The sequence below is a fragment of the Esox lucius genome, chromosome 13, assembly GCF_011004845.1.
Source record: "Esox lucius isolate fEsoLuc1 chromosome 13, fEsoLuc1.pri, whole genome shotgun sequence".
Classification (NCBI taxonomy): domain Eukaryota; kingdom Metazoa; phylum Chordata; class Actinopteri; order Esociformes; family Esocidae; genus Esox; species Esox lucius.
The window spans coordinates 15,849,366-15,863,981 of NC_047581.1; the positions used below are offsets into that span (position 1 = coordinate 15,849,366).

The 14,616-nt window shown below is 41.3% G+C and overlaps 1 protein-coding gene across 1 annotated transcript; it reads left to right on the forward strand.

Moving 5' to 3' along the window:
- Window positions 1–228: 228 nt before the first annotated feature.
- On the forward strand, window positions 229–13,716 carry angptl2b (angiopoietin-like 2b). Its single transcript, XM_010895703.3, has 5 exons — window positions 229–668; window positions 6,268–7,173; window positions 10,627–10,820; window positions 11,789–12,059; window positions 12,565–13,716. Exons 2-5 carry the CDS (start codon window positions 6,297–6,299, stop codon window positions 12,762–12,764), a joined length of 1,542 nt encoding a protein of 513 aa, XP_010894005.2. The 5' UTR covers window positions 229–668; window positions 6,268–6,296; the 3' UTR covers window positions 12,765–13,716.
- Window positions 13,717–14,616: the final 900 nt, after the last annotated feature.

Sequence of the window (14,616 nt, forward strand, 5' to 3'; positions counted from 1 at the left end):
AAATGACAGCCAATCACAAAAGTAGTGGTGGAGGACTGAAAGGTAGAGGGGGAACTGGAGTGAAATGTGTGTGTGTGTGTGTGCGCGTGTGTGTCAGCTTCCTAACACATTGTGCCAGAGCATTTTTTCGTTTAGTAAATGCACTGAGAGAGAAAGAGAGAGAGAGAAAGCGCAAAGGATAAATAGGGAGAGTGAGATACCGGGAAGGGGAGAAACTAAAGAGGAGTTAAAGGAGAAGAAGAAAAATACTCTCTTGTGACTTTTGCGACAGAAGTGATAGACACAGCCCTCAGACCATGCTGACCTTTTACTTCCTATTCTCTTACTGCCTCTGAGGTATCTGCTAACATATGTGGATTTATTCTATTTGACAGGTTTTTGGAGCAAGTTGTTTTTAATTGTTGCTCCATGTTTACAGTACAAAGGACTTCTTTTCATGAAGTGCAGCTCCTGCTTCTAATAAAAGTGTTTTAACAATAAGCTTAAAACCACAGTTTTAAGTGGGAGGACGGACTCCAAGGACAAGTGAAAAGTGCTCCTGAGAGAGAGAGACAGACCCAGGCAGCTTTCACACAGTGATTACTTTTCTTGAAGGGGACACTTCAATCAAAATTGCAAGGACAGCAAAGAAACTGAAGGACTATTAAGCTAGAGTCTACAACAACCTGGTAGAGTCTGCAATTATCAGTGGCCTTTTACTTTAATTAATGTTTAAATGCAGTAATATTGTATGGTTTTGTTAATTAATCACAGCAAATCCTGCAGGTTACATTCATTCCATTTTAAGCCTAAAACCTAGTTCTTTACTTAATGAATGTCTCACATATTCTCTGTTGATTCTGGTAGATAATCCTTTGGAGAATTGAATACAGCTTTTTGCAAGAGATTTCTGCTAAACTCTTTGAAGCTTAACTCGTCAGTGCCAAATTATTTTGCTGTCAATTGTCCAAGAATGGCTTTATATGGCTTAATACATTTGCAGTTTAGACAATTGTCCAGGATATATGATAATGTAGCCATTTTCTCTATCCTTGGTAGCACGCTCACATTACACAATCAGTATATAACAGTACATATTTATACAGTTTATTTTGATAATATTCTACACTATTATCTAAATAAATTATCAAAACAGAGTACTGCGTACAGCTTTCTCCTACCTCAGGAGATGTTCCACCATGCTGAAACAGACAGGAAAGAAGAGGACTGTTCTGTTACATCTTTGCTGCCAGGACTGATTGGAACATAATCCACCTTTTGAGGGTATATCATAAAAAAAAGTCCTGCTCTCCCCAAAAGGTTGTATTTAAATAAGTTAAAGAGTACAGTTCACACACAAAAAAAAAGCATAATGCCTATTTCATGTTTTGGTTTGTTGTCGTGAGAGAGACCCTATATTTGATGAATGACTGTGCCAAGTGTCATTGGTGGCAAGCTATTACATGAATTGACATGTTAATTAATTGTGAGAGAAGAGCCCCAGGAGAACTGATTAATGAAAGACCATCTGGCTGATGTCTTTGGTTGCCCTGCCTGCACACCCACCCATGCAGGTTGGCATGCATTTTTATACTCTGTAATTTATACATTTTATTTATTTTGATTCGTAATGTGTATATTGGTAAACAAAAAAAACAAAAATGAAGAACAGGGTGTCTGAAATTGGAAGCATGTGTTGCCACTGATCAAAGCTGTGTTGTTTGAAATAATGTACATTCACACACTGAAAAATGCAAAAAGCCGACACTTCTGTGCCACTAACACTTTTTAAAATAGAAATAAAAATGATCCGAAAACAAACCACAACATGATGTAAGCATTTTGCAACTTTTTAGGGTACGTTTGTAGAAACTTATTGAGAGACGGCCTCAAACCTCCTGCTTGGCATCTTACACCACAACAAACATCACAACAAAGAGTCAAAGTAAGACATCCTACTAAACAATCATCAGAATGGCTCTGTGCTGTGGAGAGCCATAAAAAAGTCTGCTGTTTTCCATCAGCGTCAGACTGAGCAGGTAGCTGTAGCTGGGGTTAATTACGTCTGCCGTGTAATGTTATGGGCAAACCAGGATTACATGCTTGAGGAAAGAATGGGGTCATACAGGATAATGTCATAACCCATATTGCCATGTTCAAAGTGAAATAGCTTTTGATCCAAGGGATATTGTATGACATGAAATGCAAGCACCACTCTCATGGCTCACTACAATTAGTCCTAATGTACAGGTACCACATTTTGTACAGAGCTCCAGTGCTGCAGGTTGGGTGATGTATTTATAATTAACAGTAAACGTGTGTACGTGTATGGTGGTAGCTGAGATAACGATTCTTAAGGCGCTTGTTTGACTAGCTGAGCTGTGATAGGGACTAGGCAGAACTTACATCTAGGTACAGCAGAGCTGTGGCAGAGAGGAGTTTCTATTTCCGCCTCTTTCTTTCTACATAACTAGCTGTCTGTCTGCCTATCTGTCTGTTTGTCTGTGGAAGCTTACTCTAATGAGGTGACTAAGAATGTGAGGAATTTCTATGCTCATTCTGCAATGAGGGGGTCTTGTGCAAAATACATTAAGTGGGCCTGCTGTACCACTCCATTCACCAACTGATTATTATGTTGATCACGAACAAAAACATCAGCACCCACAGCTGCACACAGCCACACTGCACCGCGTAAAGCATCGCCTTTCACACCCATTTCATAAAGCACTATTAAACCTGTGACCTTATAAAGCACTATTAAACTTGTGACTTTATAAAGCACTATTGAAGTCCCTGACCGTGCAGTCAATAGGTATGACGCCACAACAACGACAAGGTCAGTTAGTCTGATGTCACTGTGTAACTGTGATGTAGAGGGTGTGAGGGCTGTTCTTGTTGTCTCAGGCGGTCGGCAGCTGTGTGTTAACTGAACGGACAATTCCAGACAACGAGCACAGCCATTTTCTTCCAGCTTTGAGGTGGTTGGAAGCCTGGCTGGGAGACTCCTGTCTGACCGCATTCGTAGTATTATGGTTTTCTCAGCAGCCATGGAGTGGTGCATAGTTTCTCTCAGACACAGCACTTATACTCTAGAGAGTGGAAACCACAGCATTTACAGGCCATTACTGTGAGGGTCTGGGACTTTTCTTTTAGACTTGATTGATCTTTCTCACAGCCTATCGTGGAAGTCATCTGTGTTGCTTTTTTAAATTAATCTTGAGGAATCTTAAGGGATTTGTTTGTTTAGATAATATAATTATATCAACATTTACAATGTTCTCAGTGTCAATCTGCATCTGCTGTTATGATATGATACCACCTCATAGGGTTTGTGGAGACCAGATTAACCAAACGTGAACCAACTACTTCATCCAGAGGAGAGTTTCAGTAAAACCATAATAAAACCGAAACCACAGCTTCTTTTGAACTTTTACTGGTGGTCAAAAACAGATGTTAATCATTGTGAGAGCATATGGATATTCTGTAACAATATAGATCTCTTCATTTGTTTAAGTGTTTTCACAAAAGAAAGTTTATTCTATACCTATGTGATTTCAAAAAGGTGAGCAAATCAGTATCTGCCTTTCTCTCCCACTCCATGTCTTAATCTCTTTCACATCTTCAGCTCTAATTTTCCTCATACCAGCCAGAGATCAGCAAAGGTCTTGTTCTTGGACAGTTCAAAAATGTTTCATCCATCTTTGCAACTTAATGTGCTGGCTTCATGCCCAGAATAGCAAGGCAAAAACAAAAGTGTTATCCCCTCTGATTCTGAAGGCTGTCTGGATATCAGCCTATCATGTGTGTCTTTGGGTCAGACCTCTAACAGTAACTACTGAATAGACCCAACAGAACCAGACCAGCAGCCATGTGTCTGGTCAGCACCATGCCCCCCACTCTAGAGGTTGAACATCAGAAAGGCTTGTCCGTAGGGAGGTGTAGCACAGGGCTTCTCTGTAATCTAATCTGCAGCAGCTTTCAATTAAGGAGCAACAGGGGTATAGGCCCTTGTTATCCTTACACAGGAGTCACATTCTCCTCTGGACTCAATGATATCCCCTCAAAGCTTCAAATAACACTACATCCCCTTCAACTGCTGCCCAGCTTTTCTATTAAAAGGGCTTTACTTTATCAAGAACAAAGAGCAAAGAGCACTTCAGTGAAAAGCTATGGGTTGCGTCAAAAAGAAAGGAACATCTTTCTTACAGAAATCCCCCACCCACCCTGCGTTTTTCCTTGTATTCAATACTGATAAGGTGCGGTAGAAGTTGTTTAATCAGGACCTGCTCAAGAGGCTATATGCTTCAAATCTCAGCATTTATCAGTTATAATCCCATAAGATTGAAAATCTGTTGCCAATATTCCAATTTTCAAACGGGGGACAAGACTATGACTGTCATAAATGTATATCTCAATCCTGCCCTTCCGGCAGATGGCCATAGGTTTATCACAGGCCCAAGACAACATTACATCTGCTTTAGACCAAAAACAGCATTGCAAAGTTATTTTTATTAACTTAGTTAAAGCCTTTGTCACCCATCACATCTTAATCAATAGACTCAGCAACCTGGGGTTCTCAGAGGACTTAGTCTGGTTTGAAAACAATTTCTCTGACCACGTACAGTGTGTCAAATCTGCAGACCTGCTGTTTGTCCACACCTCTGGAAGTATCTGTGTTTTTTTCTCACTATTTGATTCTTTGATTGAGCCTGTTCTCAGTGCACAATAATAATGATGTACTTGCAGTCAGTAACCCACTCATCCACCTTCATGCCAATTCCACTGTCCTGTAGACAACTGGCACCTCACTGAATGCTATGCTGTCCATCCTACAGCAGAATTACAAGTACCATTCGTATTTCAATAATATTTGAAAAATGGTCAAGGGACTGAAATGACTATATTATGTTCACTTTTATAGGGACATAGACAATGTTGTTACAGTCTATTTTATAAAATACAAAGTTACAGCATCCTTAGCAGGAAAGGTCTGTTATGGAGGTCAATATTTTTAACCCTCAGTGGAATACCCAGTCTGCACTAGAGACTCGGCTGAGCTCTGGAATGAAAGGACAGGGCAGCTCTCTGAGCTGTGTACCTGCCTGGCCCCTCAGGGTAGGGACTAAAAAGGCTTTAATAAGGTCAATCATTGAATCTGTGAAGGCCCCCATTGAAGTTCTGTTTGTGTAAGAGTAAACTCCAAACCTTTTCCACTAAAGGGTGTTCTGCAGAACACCCTTTAGTGGACTAAACAAGCAAGCCAGGACATTTTACTATATTTTACCTCTACAACAGTTATGCCAGCTTGGGCCATTGATAGAATCCCATCTACTTTCGAGATTTTCATTATTTAAATATAGTAGGATGGATTAGTAACACTCATTCAATGAGTGACATGCAAAAATTACAGTATCTCACAAAAGTGAGTACACCCCTCAAATTTTTGTAAATATTTGATTATATCTTTTCATGTGACAACACAGAAGAAATGCAGCTCAGTTTCAGGGTCTTCTTATAGCCTAGGCCATCTTTATGTAGAGCAACAATTCTTTTTTTCAGATCCTGAGAGAGTTCTTTGCCATGAGGTGCCATGTTGAACTTCTAGTGACCAGTATGAGGGAGTGTGAGAGCGATAACACCAAATTTAACAGACCGGCTCCCCATTCACACCTGAGAAACACTAACGAGTCACATGACACCGGGGAGGGAAAATGGCTAATTGGGCCCAATTTGGACATTTTCACTTAGGGGTGTACTCACTTTTGTTGCCAGCGGTTTATACATTAATGGCTGTGTTATTTTGAGGGGACAGCAAATGTACACTGTTATACAAGCTGTACACGCACTGCTTTACATTGTAGCAAAGTGTCATTTCCTCAGTGTTGTCACATGAAAAGATGTGAGGGGGTGTACTCACTTCTGTGAGATACTGTAGATTGTTACAGATTTTGTCTTGATCAGCATCTTCCTTTTCTCAGCCTGTACACATTACCACCAAACTGACACCACCTTACAAAACAACACCTTTTTAATAGAGATATGCAAAACTCAAGAAGTAAATATTAGTTTAAATTATATACAATGATATTTCTATTTAGATCTATTTAATGTATGCGTGAACCGGGCTGTACGAGGTCATTTGAATTAGATGGCTGACCACCGATTCTGCTGATAAGTCATTTATATTTAACATTACTTAACATATTATATGTATTTGTGCCAAATCAATGGCCTTCCTTGTTCACTCCTCATTTCTTTCTACCATTCTATATCCCTCTGCCTCCTAAGGTGTGTCAGTGTGACCCACTCCTAGACCGATGGAGGTCCCTGCAGGAGTGCTGTTGTTCTTGCTGTATGGTCTGGTCTATGGAGCCCAGCGGCCCCACAGAAACACTCAGAAGAGCAACACCCTGGGCAGAAAAAGGTTTGAGAGCAGCGTGGATATGCTGAGGAGTGAGTTCCTTTATGCTGGTCAGAGGAGCAGACGGGCATCCACCGACCCGCAGCGACATGACCAGTGTTCGTATACCTTCATTGTTCCCCAGCAAAGGGTGACAGGGGCCATTTGCGTGAACCACAAGGAGTCAGACACCGTGCCGGAGAACCCCATCAACAAGCAAGAGCTGGAGCAGGTGAACGGGGAGCTGCAGATGCAGAAGAGGCAGATCGAGACACTGCAGCAGCTGGTGGTGGTGGACGGAGGAATCGTCAATGAGATGAAGCTGCTGAGAAAGGAGAGCAGGAACATGAACTCCAGGGTGACCCAGCTCTACATGCAGCTGCTCCATGAGATCATCCGAAAAAGGGACAACGCCCTGGAGCTCTCACAGATGGAGAACCGCATTCTGAATCAGACCTCTGAGATGCAGCAGCTCACCAACTGCTACAAGGACCTGGAGCACAAGTACCAGCTTCTAACCTCTGTAGCTAACAACCAGTCGCTCCTAATTCACCTGCTGGAGGAGCAGTGCCAGGGTCAGCCAGTCGGTCCGCCTCGCCCCGTTCCTGTACCCCGGCCTCAGCCCCTACCATCGCCATCACCGCCCATCAACAAGCCTTACCAACCTCCCACCTACCCACGTCTCATCAATCAAATCACCAACGAGATCCAGAGTGACCAGAAGTCTTTGCAGCCTGTCCTTCCTACCATGCCTAGCGGCACAGGCAGCCCTTTCACCACTAACAAACCTTCTGGTAAGTCTCTCGGTTTCATCGAGCAGCTGGCATTTACCCTTTGAAATTTATGTTCCTTGATACTGGAAGTTACATCTACGTACAGAATCAAGCATTAAAAGAGGAGCTGGAACCTCCTTGAAGCTCTCATCAGACTGTCTATGCAAGTAAGAATCAGTTATGTTATGTTAATAATCATTCATAATCATTCATCAACAAACAACGACAGGTATCATTCTTCATCCATTCTTCTCACTAATGTCTATGGGAATAAAATTAATTTGCCCCATTCTCTGAGAACAGAGCTGATGTTGTCTGAAAGCCTTTGAGACGCATATTCATGAAGCCATTAAGAGAGGAGCTGTCAAAAAAAACGAGCCTCAATTTAATACACACTTAAATGAACAGGATAATTGATTCATATTTTTTATATTATTAATGACGTGTTCTCAGTTGTACCAAATTAGAATAATTATGTTGGGGGAGGCTAGAGGGAGGTGCTTTTGGGTCTCAAATCATCATGGGCTACAAGCCCATTGCTTTGGGCCAAACTCCCAACCCATCAGACTAGGCCACCTTTGTCCATTACTCCATGGTCCAGTTCTGATGCTCACGTGCCCATTGTATGTGCTTTCGGCAGTGGACAGGGGTCAGCATGGGCACCCTGACTGGTCAGCGGCCACACAGCCCCATACGCAACAAACTGTGATGCACTGTGTGTTCTGATACCTTTCTATCAGTACCAGCATCAACTTTTTCAGCACTTTGAGCTACAGTGGCTTGTCTGTTGGATCGGACCACACGGGCCAGCCTTTGCTCCCCAAATGCATCCCTGAGCCTTGGCCGCCCATAAACCTGTTGCCGGTTCACTGCTTTTCATTCCTTGGACCATTTATGACAGGTACTGACCACTGCAGACCAGGAACACCCCACAAGGGCTACAGTTTGGGAGATGCTCTGACCCAGTCGTCTAGCCATCACAATTTGGCCCTTGTCAAGGTCGCTCAGATCCTTATGCTTACCCATTTTTCCTGCTTCTAACACATCAACTTTGAGGACAGAAAGTTCACTTGCTGCCTAATATATCTCACCCACTGACAGGTAGCATGATAACGAGATTATCAGTGTTATTCACTTCACCTGCCAGTGGTCATAATTTTAAGGCTGATCGGTGTATATTCTTTCCATTCTGCAGTGTACTGTATGGGACTCCCCTCTTTGGATGGGGTTTCCATAATCTTTGGGGTTTCTGTTAAATTCAGCCCCAAAAACTATACAAATGAACAAATTAGTCACACTAATATAATTTGTATAATATCATTTGACTTGTTCACACTGACAGTTTTTGAAATCCATTTTTACCCCATATTCAAATGGAGAGGATGAAATGGAGTACCAGATTAAAAAAGGAGGATGAACTACAGAAATGTTTGGGACTCCAGGATTTATGATATGAACAAATTCATATTTACAGCAACAACCCGATAGCAATTCGGATTAACTGCCTTGCACAGGGATATACTGACAGTTTTCACCTTTGGTGGCTCAAGGATTTGAACCAATTAACTTTTGTTTACTGTAATGCTCCAGAGCACTAGGCCCCCCACTACCTCGTAAATGTAAAAAATATATGGTTTTATAGTTCAGTTTGTGACATGTCATATAAAATGGATGATAAAGACCACAACTGGGTGACATATATCAAAAAACAGGGGTCTATTTTGGCTCATAAGCAACACTTTAAAAACTACTGCCTGTAATGTAGAAAAAGTGTTCAAACTTTTATAGTAACATAATAGCAAAAAATATACAGTGGGGAGAACAAGTATTCGATACACTGCCAATTTTGCAAGTTTTCCTACTTACAAAGCATGTAGAGGTCTGTAATTTTTATCATAGGTACACTTCAACTGTGAGAGACAGAATCTAAAACAAAAATCCAGAAAATCACATTGTATGATTTTTTTATTATTAATTAGCATTTTTTTTCATGACATAAGTATTTGATCACCTACCAACAAGTAAGAATTCCGGCTCTCACAGACCTGTTAGTTTTTCTTCAAGAAGACGTCCTGTTCTCCCCTCATTACCTGCATTAACTGCACCTGTTTGAAATCGTTACCTGTATAAAAGGCACCTGTCCACACATTCAATCAAACAGACTCCAACCTCTCCACAACGGCCAAGACCAGAGAGCTGTGTAAGGACTTCAGGGATAAAATTGTAGACCTGCACAAGGCTGGGATGGGCTACAGGATAATAGGCAAGCAGCTTGGTGAGAAGGCAACAACTGTTGCCGCAATTATTAGAAAATGGAAGAAGTTCAAGATGATGGTCAACCTCCCTCGGTCCGGGGCTCCATGCAAGATCTCACCTTGTGGGGCATCAATGATCATGAGGAAGGTGAGGGATCAGCCCAGAACTACACGGCAGGAGCTGGTCAATGACCTGAAGAGAGCTGGGACCACAGTCTCAAAGAAAACCATTAGTAACACACTACGCCGTCATGGATTAAAATCCTGCAGTGCACGCAAGGTCCCCCTTCTCAAGCCAGTGCATGTCCAGGCCTGTCTGAAGTTTGCCAATGACCATCTGGATGATCCAGATGAGGAATGGGAGAAGCTCATGTGGTCTGATGAGACAAAAATAGAGCTTTTTGGTCTAAACTCCACTCGCCGTGTTTCGAGGAAGAAGGATGAGTACAACCCCAAGAACACCATCCCAACCGTGAAGCATGGAGGTGGAAACATCATTCTTTGGGGATGCTTTTCTGCAAAGGGGACAGGACGACTGCACCGTATTGAGGGGAGGATGGATGGGGCCATGTATCGCGAGATCTTGGCCAACAACCTCCTTCCCTCAGTAAGAGCATTGAATATGGCTCGTGGCTGGGTCTTCCAGCATAACAACGACCCGAAACACACAGCAAGGGCAACTAAGGAGTGGCTCCGTAAGCAGTATCTTAAGGTCCTGGAGTGGCCTAGCCAGTCTCCAGACCTGAACCCAATAGAAAATCTTTGGAGGGAGCTGAAAGTCCATATTACCCAGCGACAGCCCCGAAACCTGAAGGATCTGGAGAAGGTCTGTATGGAGGAGTGGGCCAAAATCCCTGCTGCAGTGTGTGCAAACCTGGTTAAGAACTACAGGAAACGTATGTTCTCTGTAATTGCAAACAAAGGTTTCTGTACCAAATATTAAGTTCTGCTTTTCTGATGTATCAAATACGTATGTCATGCAATAAAATGCAAATTAATTACTTAAAAATTATACAATGTGATTTTCTGGATTTTCTGGTACTCTTCAACTGTGTCACTCACAGTTGAAGAGTACCTATGATAGAAATTATTGACTTCTACATGCTTTGTAAGTGGGAAAACCGGCAAAATTGGCAGTTTATCAAATACTTGTTCTCCCCAATGTATCTTGACAAAGTCCAATGACTACACCTTGGTTTCTGTCTCTTATATGATGCAGGGCCATGGATGGACTGCCTGCAGTCTCTGGAAAATGGTCAAACCGCAAGTGGGATTTACTTGGTGAAGCCAGAAAACAGCAACAGACTGATGCAGGTCTGGTGTGACCAGAGAAGTGATCCTGGAGGCTGGACCGTCATTCAAAAGAGGCTGGATGGCTCTGTCAACTTCTTTAGGAACTGGGAGACTTACAAAGTAGGTGAACAGTCTGTAATTGATAGCACAGGGAATTAACAGACTGACCATCCATGATATTAAAATTAGAGTTTGAACCACTCTTCACATACACATACACTGAAGGACAACATGCTGACATTTTAAACTAAATTCAGGAGACCCTTAAAAGATATGCATATAACAGAAAAAAACATTTAACTGAAATATTGGGCAGTATGTGTAATATCTTGATTACATGTGTATAATCTACAAATAGAGACCCAGTCCACATTGGTAGGATTTAGGTCAGGAGACCTTTGCATCTGGATTTGGAGGTATGCTTTGGATCGTTGTCTTGCTGAAAGATCCAAGACCACCCAGTATTAGCCTCTTGGCAAAGGCAGAATATTTTTGGCCTAAATGTATCAAGGTTTCCAGGGACTTTGGAAGTTAATCACAACAACATCCCAGCTTTGGTTATTTTATCCATGATCATGGATCTTTTAAGCAAAACCCATGTCAGGTGTTTGTTCTCATTTAGTCAAACCATGGAACATTCTAATGACATTTAACAAGCTACAGGTGTTTATTTTTGTGATTTGGTGACAGTAGAGGCTTTCTTCTGGCAATCCTTCCAAAAAACTTGTTTAATAGTTGTTTTGAAATTGATGACCCTAACATGTAACCAACTGCAATTCTCCAACTGTGATCCATTTGCTTTGGGGCAGAATATGAGTCCTCTTCCAAGCAGGTTCATCACAACTCCAGTTTTAAATTTCAAATTTTTGACCCAATAGTGAAGATAGGTATTTCCAGGTGTGTAGCAATGTTGTACAGGCATTACCTGATTTGTGAAGGTCAACAACCTTTTGTCTCATTTAATTTGTGTTTCCTGGCCTTTCCCATGCTGATGGATGATGGATAAAGGATAATCCCCCAGACCAGATCATCTTCACATGAAGGGACCTGATAAAGTCCATAATGCTAACTCCTTTTGTCTCCTATAGCAAGGCTTTGGGAACATTGATGGCGAGTACTGGCTGGGCCTGGAAAACATCTACTGGCTGACCAACCAAGGGAACTACAAACTGCTAGTGACTTTGGAAGACTGGTCCGGCAGAAAGGTGTTTGCAGAGTATGCTAGCTTTAGAGTGGAGGCAGAGGCAGACTTCTACAAGCTCAGGGTGGGCCGTTACCATGGGAATGCTGGAGACTCCCTTACTTGGCACAACGGCAAACAGTTCACAACACTGGACAGAGACCACGATGTGTACTCAGGTAATGTCAACATCAAACTGTAGAACACGCTCTCACTCAGTCACTACAGAACTAACTAACATAGCAACTCCCTTCCTGGGGCAGGAACCAGCAAGCTCAACTGATGTTGTTAGTTGAATGAGCATTTACTACGACACACTTATTCTACTAACTTGGTTGAGCAAGCTGTGTGAAAAGAAGCAGAACAGCATGTAAGCGGATTAAGAGGATGCATATCTCAATCTTTAACTATCCTAAGCCCGTTGTAATTTGCTGTGGTAAGGCAAGTTTGTAACTAATAATTGGACATCAAATCCTTTGGAGAAAAAGGGGGTACATTTCAATAAAAACCAAACCATACCATTTCACTTACATCCGATGCACCGTTTGCTATGAAACAAAAATGTGAGATAAAATCTGTAGCGTTCTAACTCCACTAACTGACAGTTACACCAGAATACAATTACATCCACAATACATTTTGGATTAGATTATACATTGTTGTCTAATATTTACTTAAATTCAGGTAACTGTGCCCACTACCAGAAAGGAGGCTGGTGGTACAATGCATGTGCCCACTCTAACCTCAATGGAGTATGGTACAGAGGAGGACACTACAGGAGTCGCTACCAAGATGGAGTCTACTGGGCTGAATTCAGAGGAGGGGCTTACTCCCTGAAGAAAGTAACTATGATGATACGACCAAATCCAAACACTTTCCATTAAATATCTATGAACAATCCATTTAGTACCCCTTTTTTAGTGAAACCGTTAATTTAAACAACTCTTGAACACAGACAATGTCACACAGTCAGAAAAGATGATGTTGACATAGTAAGTGCAATAATGTAAGGCTCAGGCAGAACGCTTGGACAAACTATCAGGGTGTATCCTTTTCCATGTTGCTCCAAAAGCAAACACTCCCACTTGCATGGCTGTTTTCTTGCTTCTTTCTCTAGAAATTGAGTTAGAATGCGTGTATTTTCTATACATTATGGAAGGTGTACTGTTTCCTCAAAACGGTTTGTACGGTCTATATCCCCCAAAACTCAGTGCTCAAGCAAGGACACTCATGAGAGAATCCACAGAGACAACCATCTGTTCATAGGTTAACCTACAATGTAAGAAAGGAGACAAAGACCAAGATGATGCAAAGAAACCCAAAGTGCTAACAATGCCCATGCCAAAAAAAACAACTCTTAGGTGGACTACGGTGGTGGCAGCATTATGCTGTGGGGATGCTTCTTATCAGCAAGTATTGAGCTACATGTTAAAATAAAATGTATTAAGTTGGTAGGTGCGAAATATTGGATAACATTGCATAAGAACCTGCTTCAGGTTGCAAAAAAATCTGAAGCTTTATTTTTCAGCCAGACAGTGATCCCTAGGACAAGGCCAAAGCAACACTGGAGTGATTCAAGAACAAGAAGGTGAATGTGACCAAATCATATGTAAATGATTTGAGACCAGGTCTCAATCCCATTGAGAATCTGGGGCACTGATTGAAAATTGTAGTCCAAAAGTCTGGTCCAATCAAACTGAAAATCCTGGTCCAAATCCCCAATTAAGAATGGGCCAAAATCCCTCAGACATTGTGTGCAAATCTGTTAATGCTTTTATTTTTTAAATTTAACTCGCAATAATTGATTTTGTGTTATATGTTTTAAAATAAAGTATAATTAAGAACCAAATTTGAATGTACCATTTGTAATTCAGTAATATGACAGAATTGTTCAGGGGTTTCAATACTCTAACAAGGCACTGTACTTGTTTTTAACATCTAATGCTTGATTCATATTAAGAACCTAATGCTCTTATCTTTCCGATGTAGATGTGTAAGGGAGTTTGACTTGTGGTTTATCTCATACTGTATAAATGCCCATGTGAAATATGAAGTCATGGATGACCACTTAAGATTCTAGTAACTCAAATGAGTTATTTATCATTGAAAAAATATTTCATTAGATTTGGTTCATAAAAATATCTAGGGGTGCCAATGATTGATACATTTTTTGATAAAGATTTATACTTATTTTTTCTTAGAAACCTTTTATATTTAAGGTTGGATTTCTCTCATGTTTAGTGTAAGATGCTAAAAATACTTAAATAGCCTTTGTTGTGTATGTTTTGTAAGGGGTCCAATTATTCTGGAAGGATTTGTACCAGTAGTGCAAATTATTAAATATCCATTCCAGGATTTTTGCCCAGTGGTTTTAAAAGTGGCGAGCCAAACATATCCACAAAAATGTTGTAGTATAGTGATTTTACTTAAAGTTTATGTACATACAGTATAAATAACATTTTCCACATCCAGACTGCAATTTTAACTGGTAATCTACAAAACTGACATTATGGTGACAGCTAATGCAGGAAAGCTTATCTAATCTCTCATCAAACTTCCAACCTGAACAGGTTCGGCTGCGTGTTTGGGATTTAGGCTAAATTAGTATTGTGTGGATAGAGATGACTCAAAGAAGGACAACCCTTATTCCATTCCAGAGGTAGGACGGATCTAGGACCAGTTTGAGGCCCTTCTCCCCAGTATCGGGTGTTGCCTGGACAGAGTACCTGGCACACT

Coding starts and splice junctions, on each gene's coding strand:
- angptl2b (XM_010895703.3), top strand. CDS start 6,297: ATGGAGGTCCCTGCAGGAGTGCTGTTGTTCTTGCTGTATGGTCTGGTC. Junction 7,174..10,626: donor CACCACTAACAAACCTTCTG/GTAAGTCTCTCG, acceptor TATATGATGCAG/GGCCATGGATGGACTGCCTG. Junction 12,060..12,564: donor AGACCACGATGTGTACTCAG/GTAATGTCAACA, acceptor ACTTAAATTCAG/GTAACTGTGCCCACTACCAG.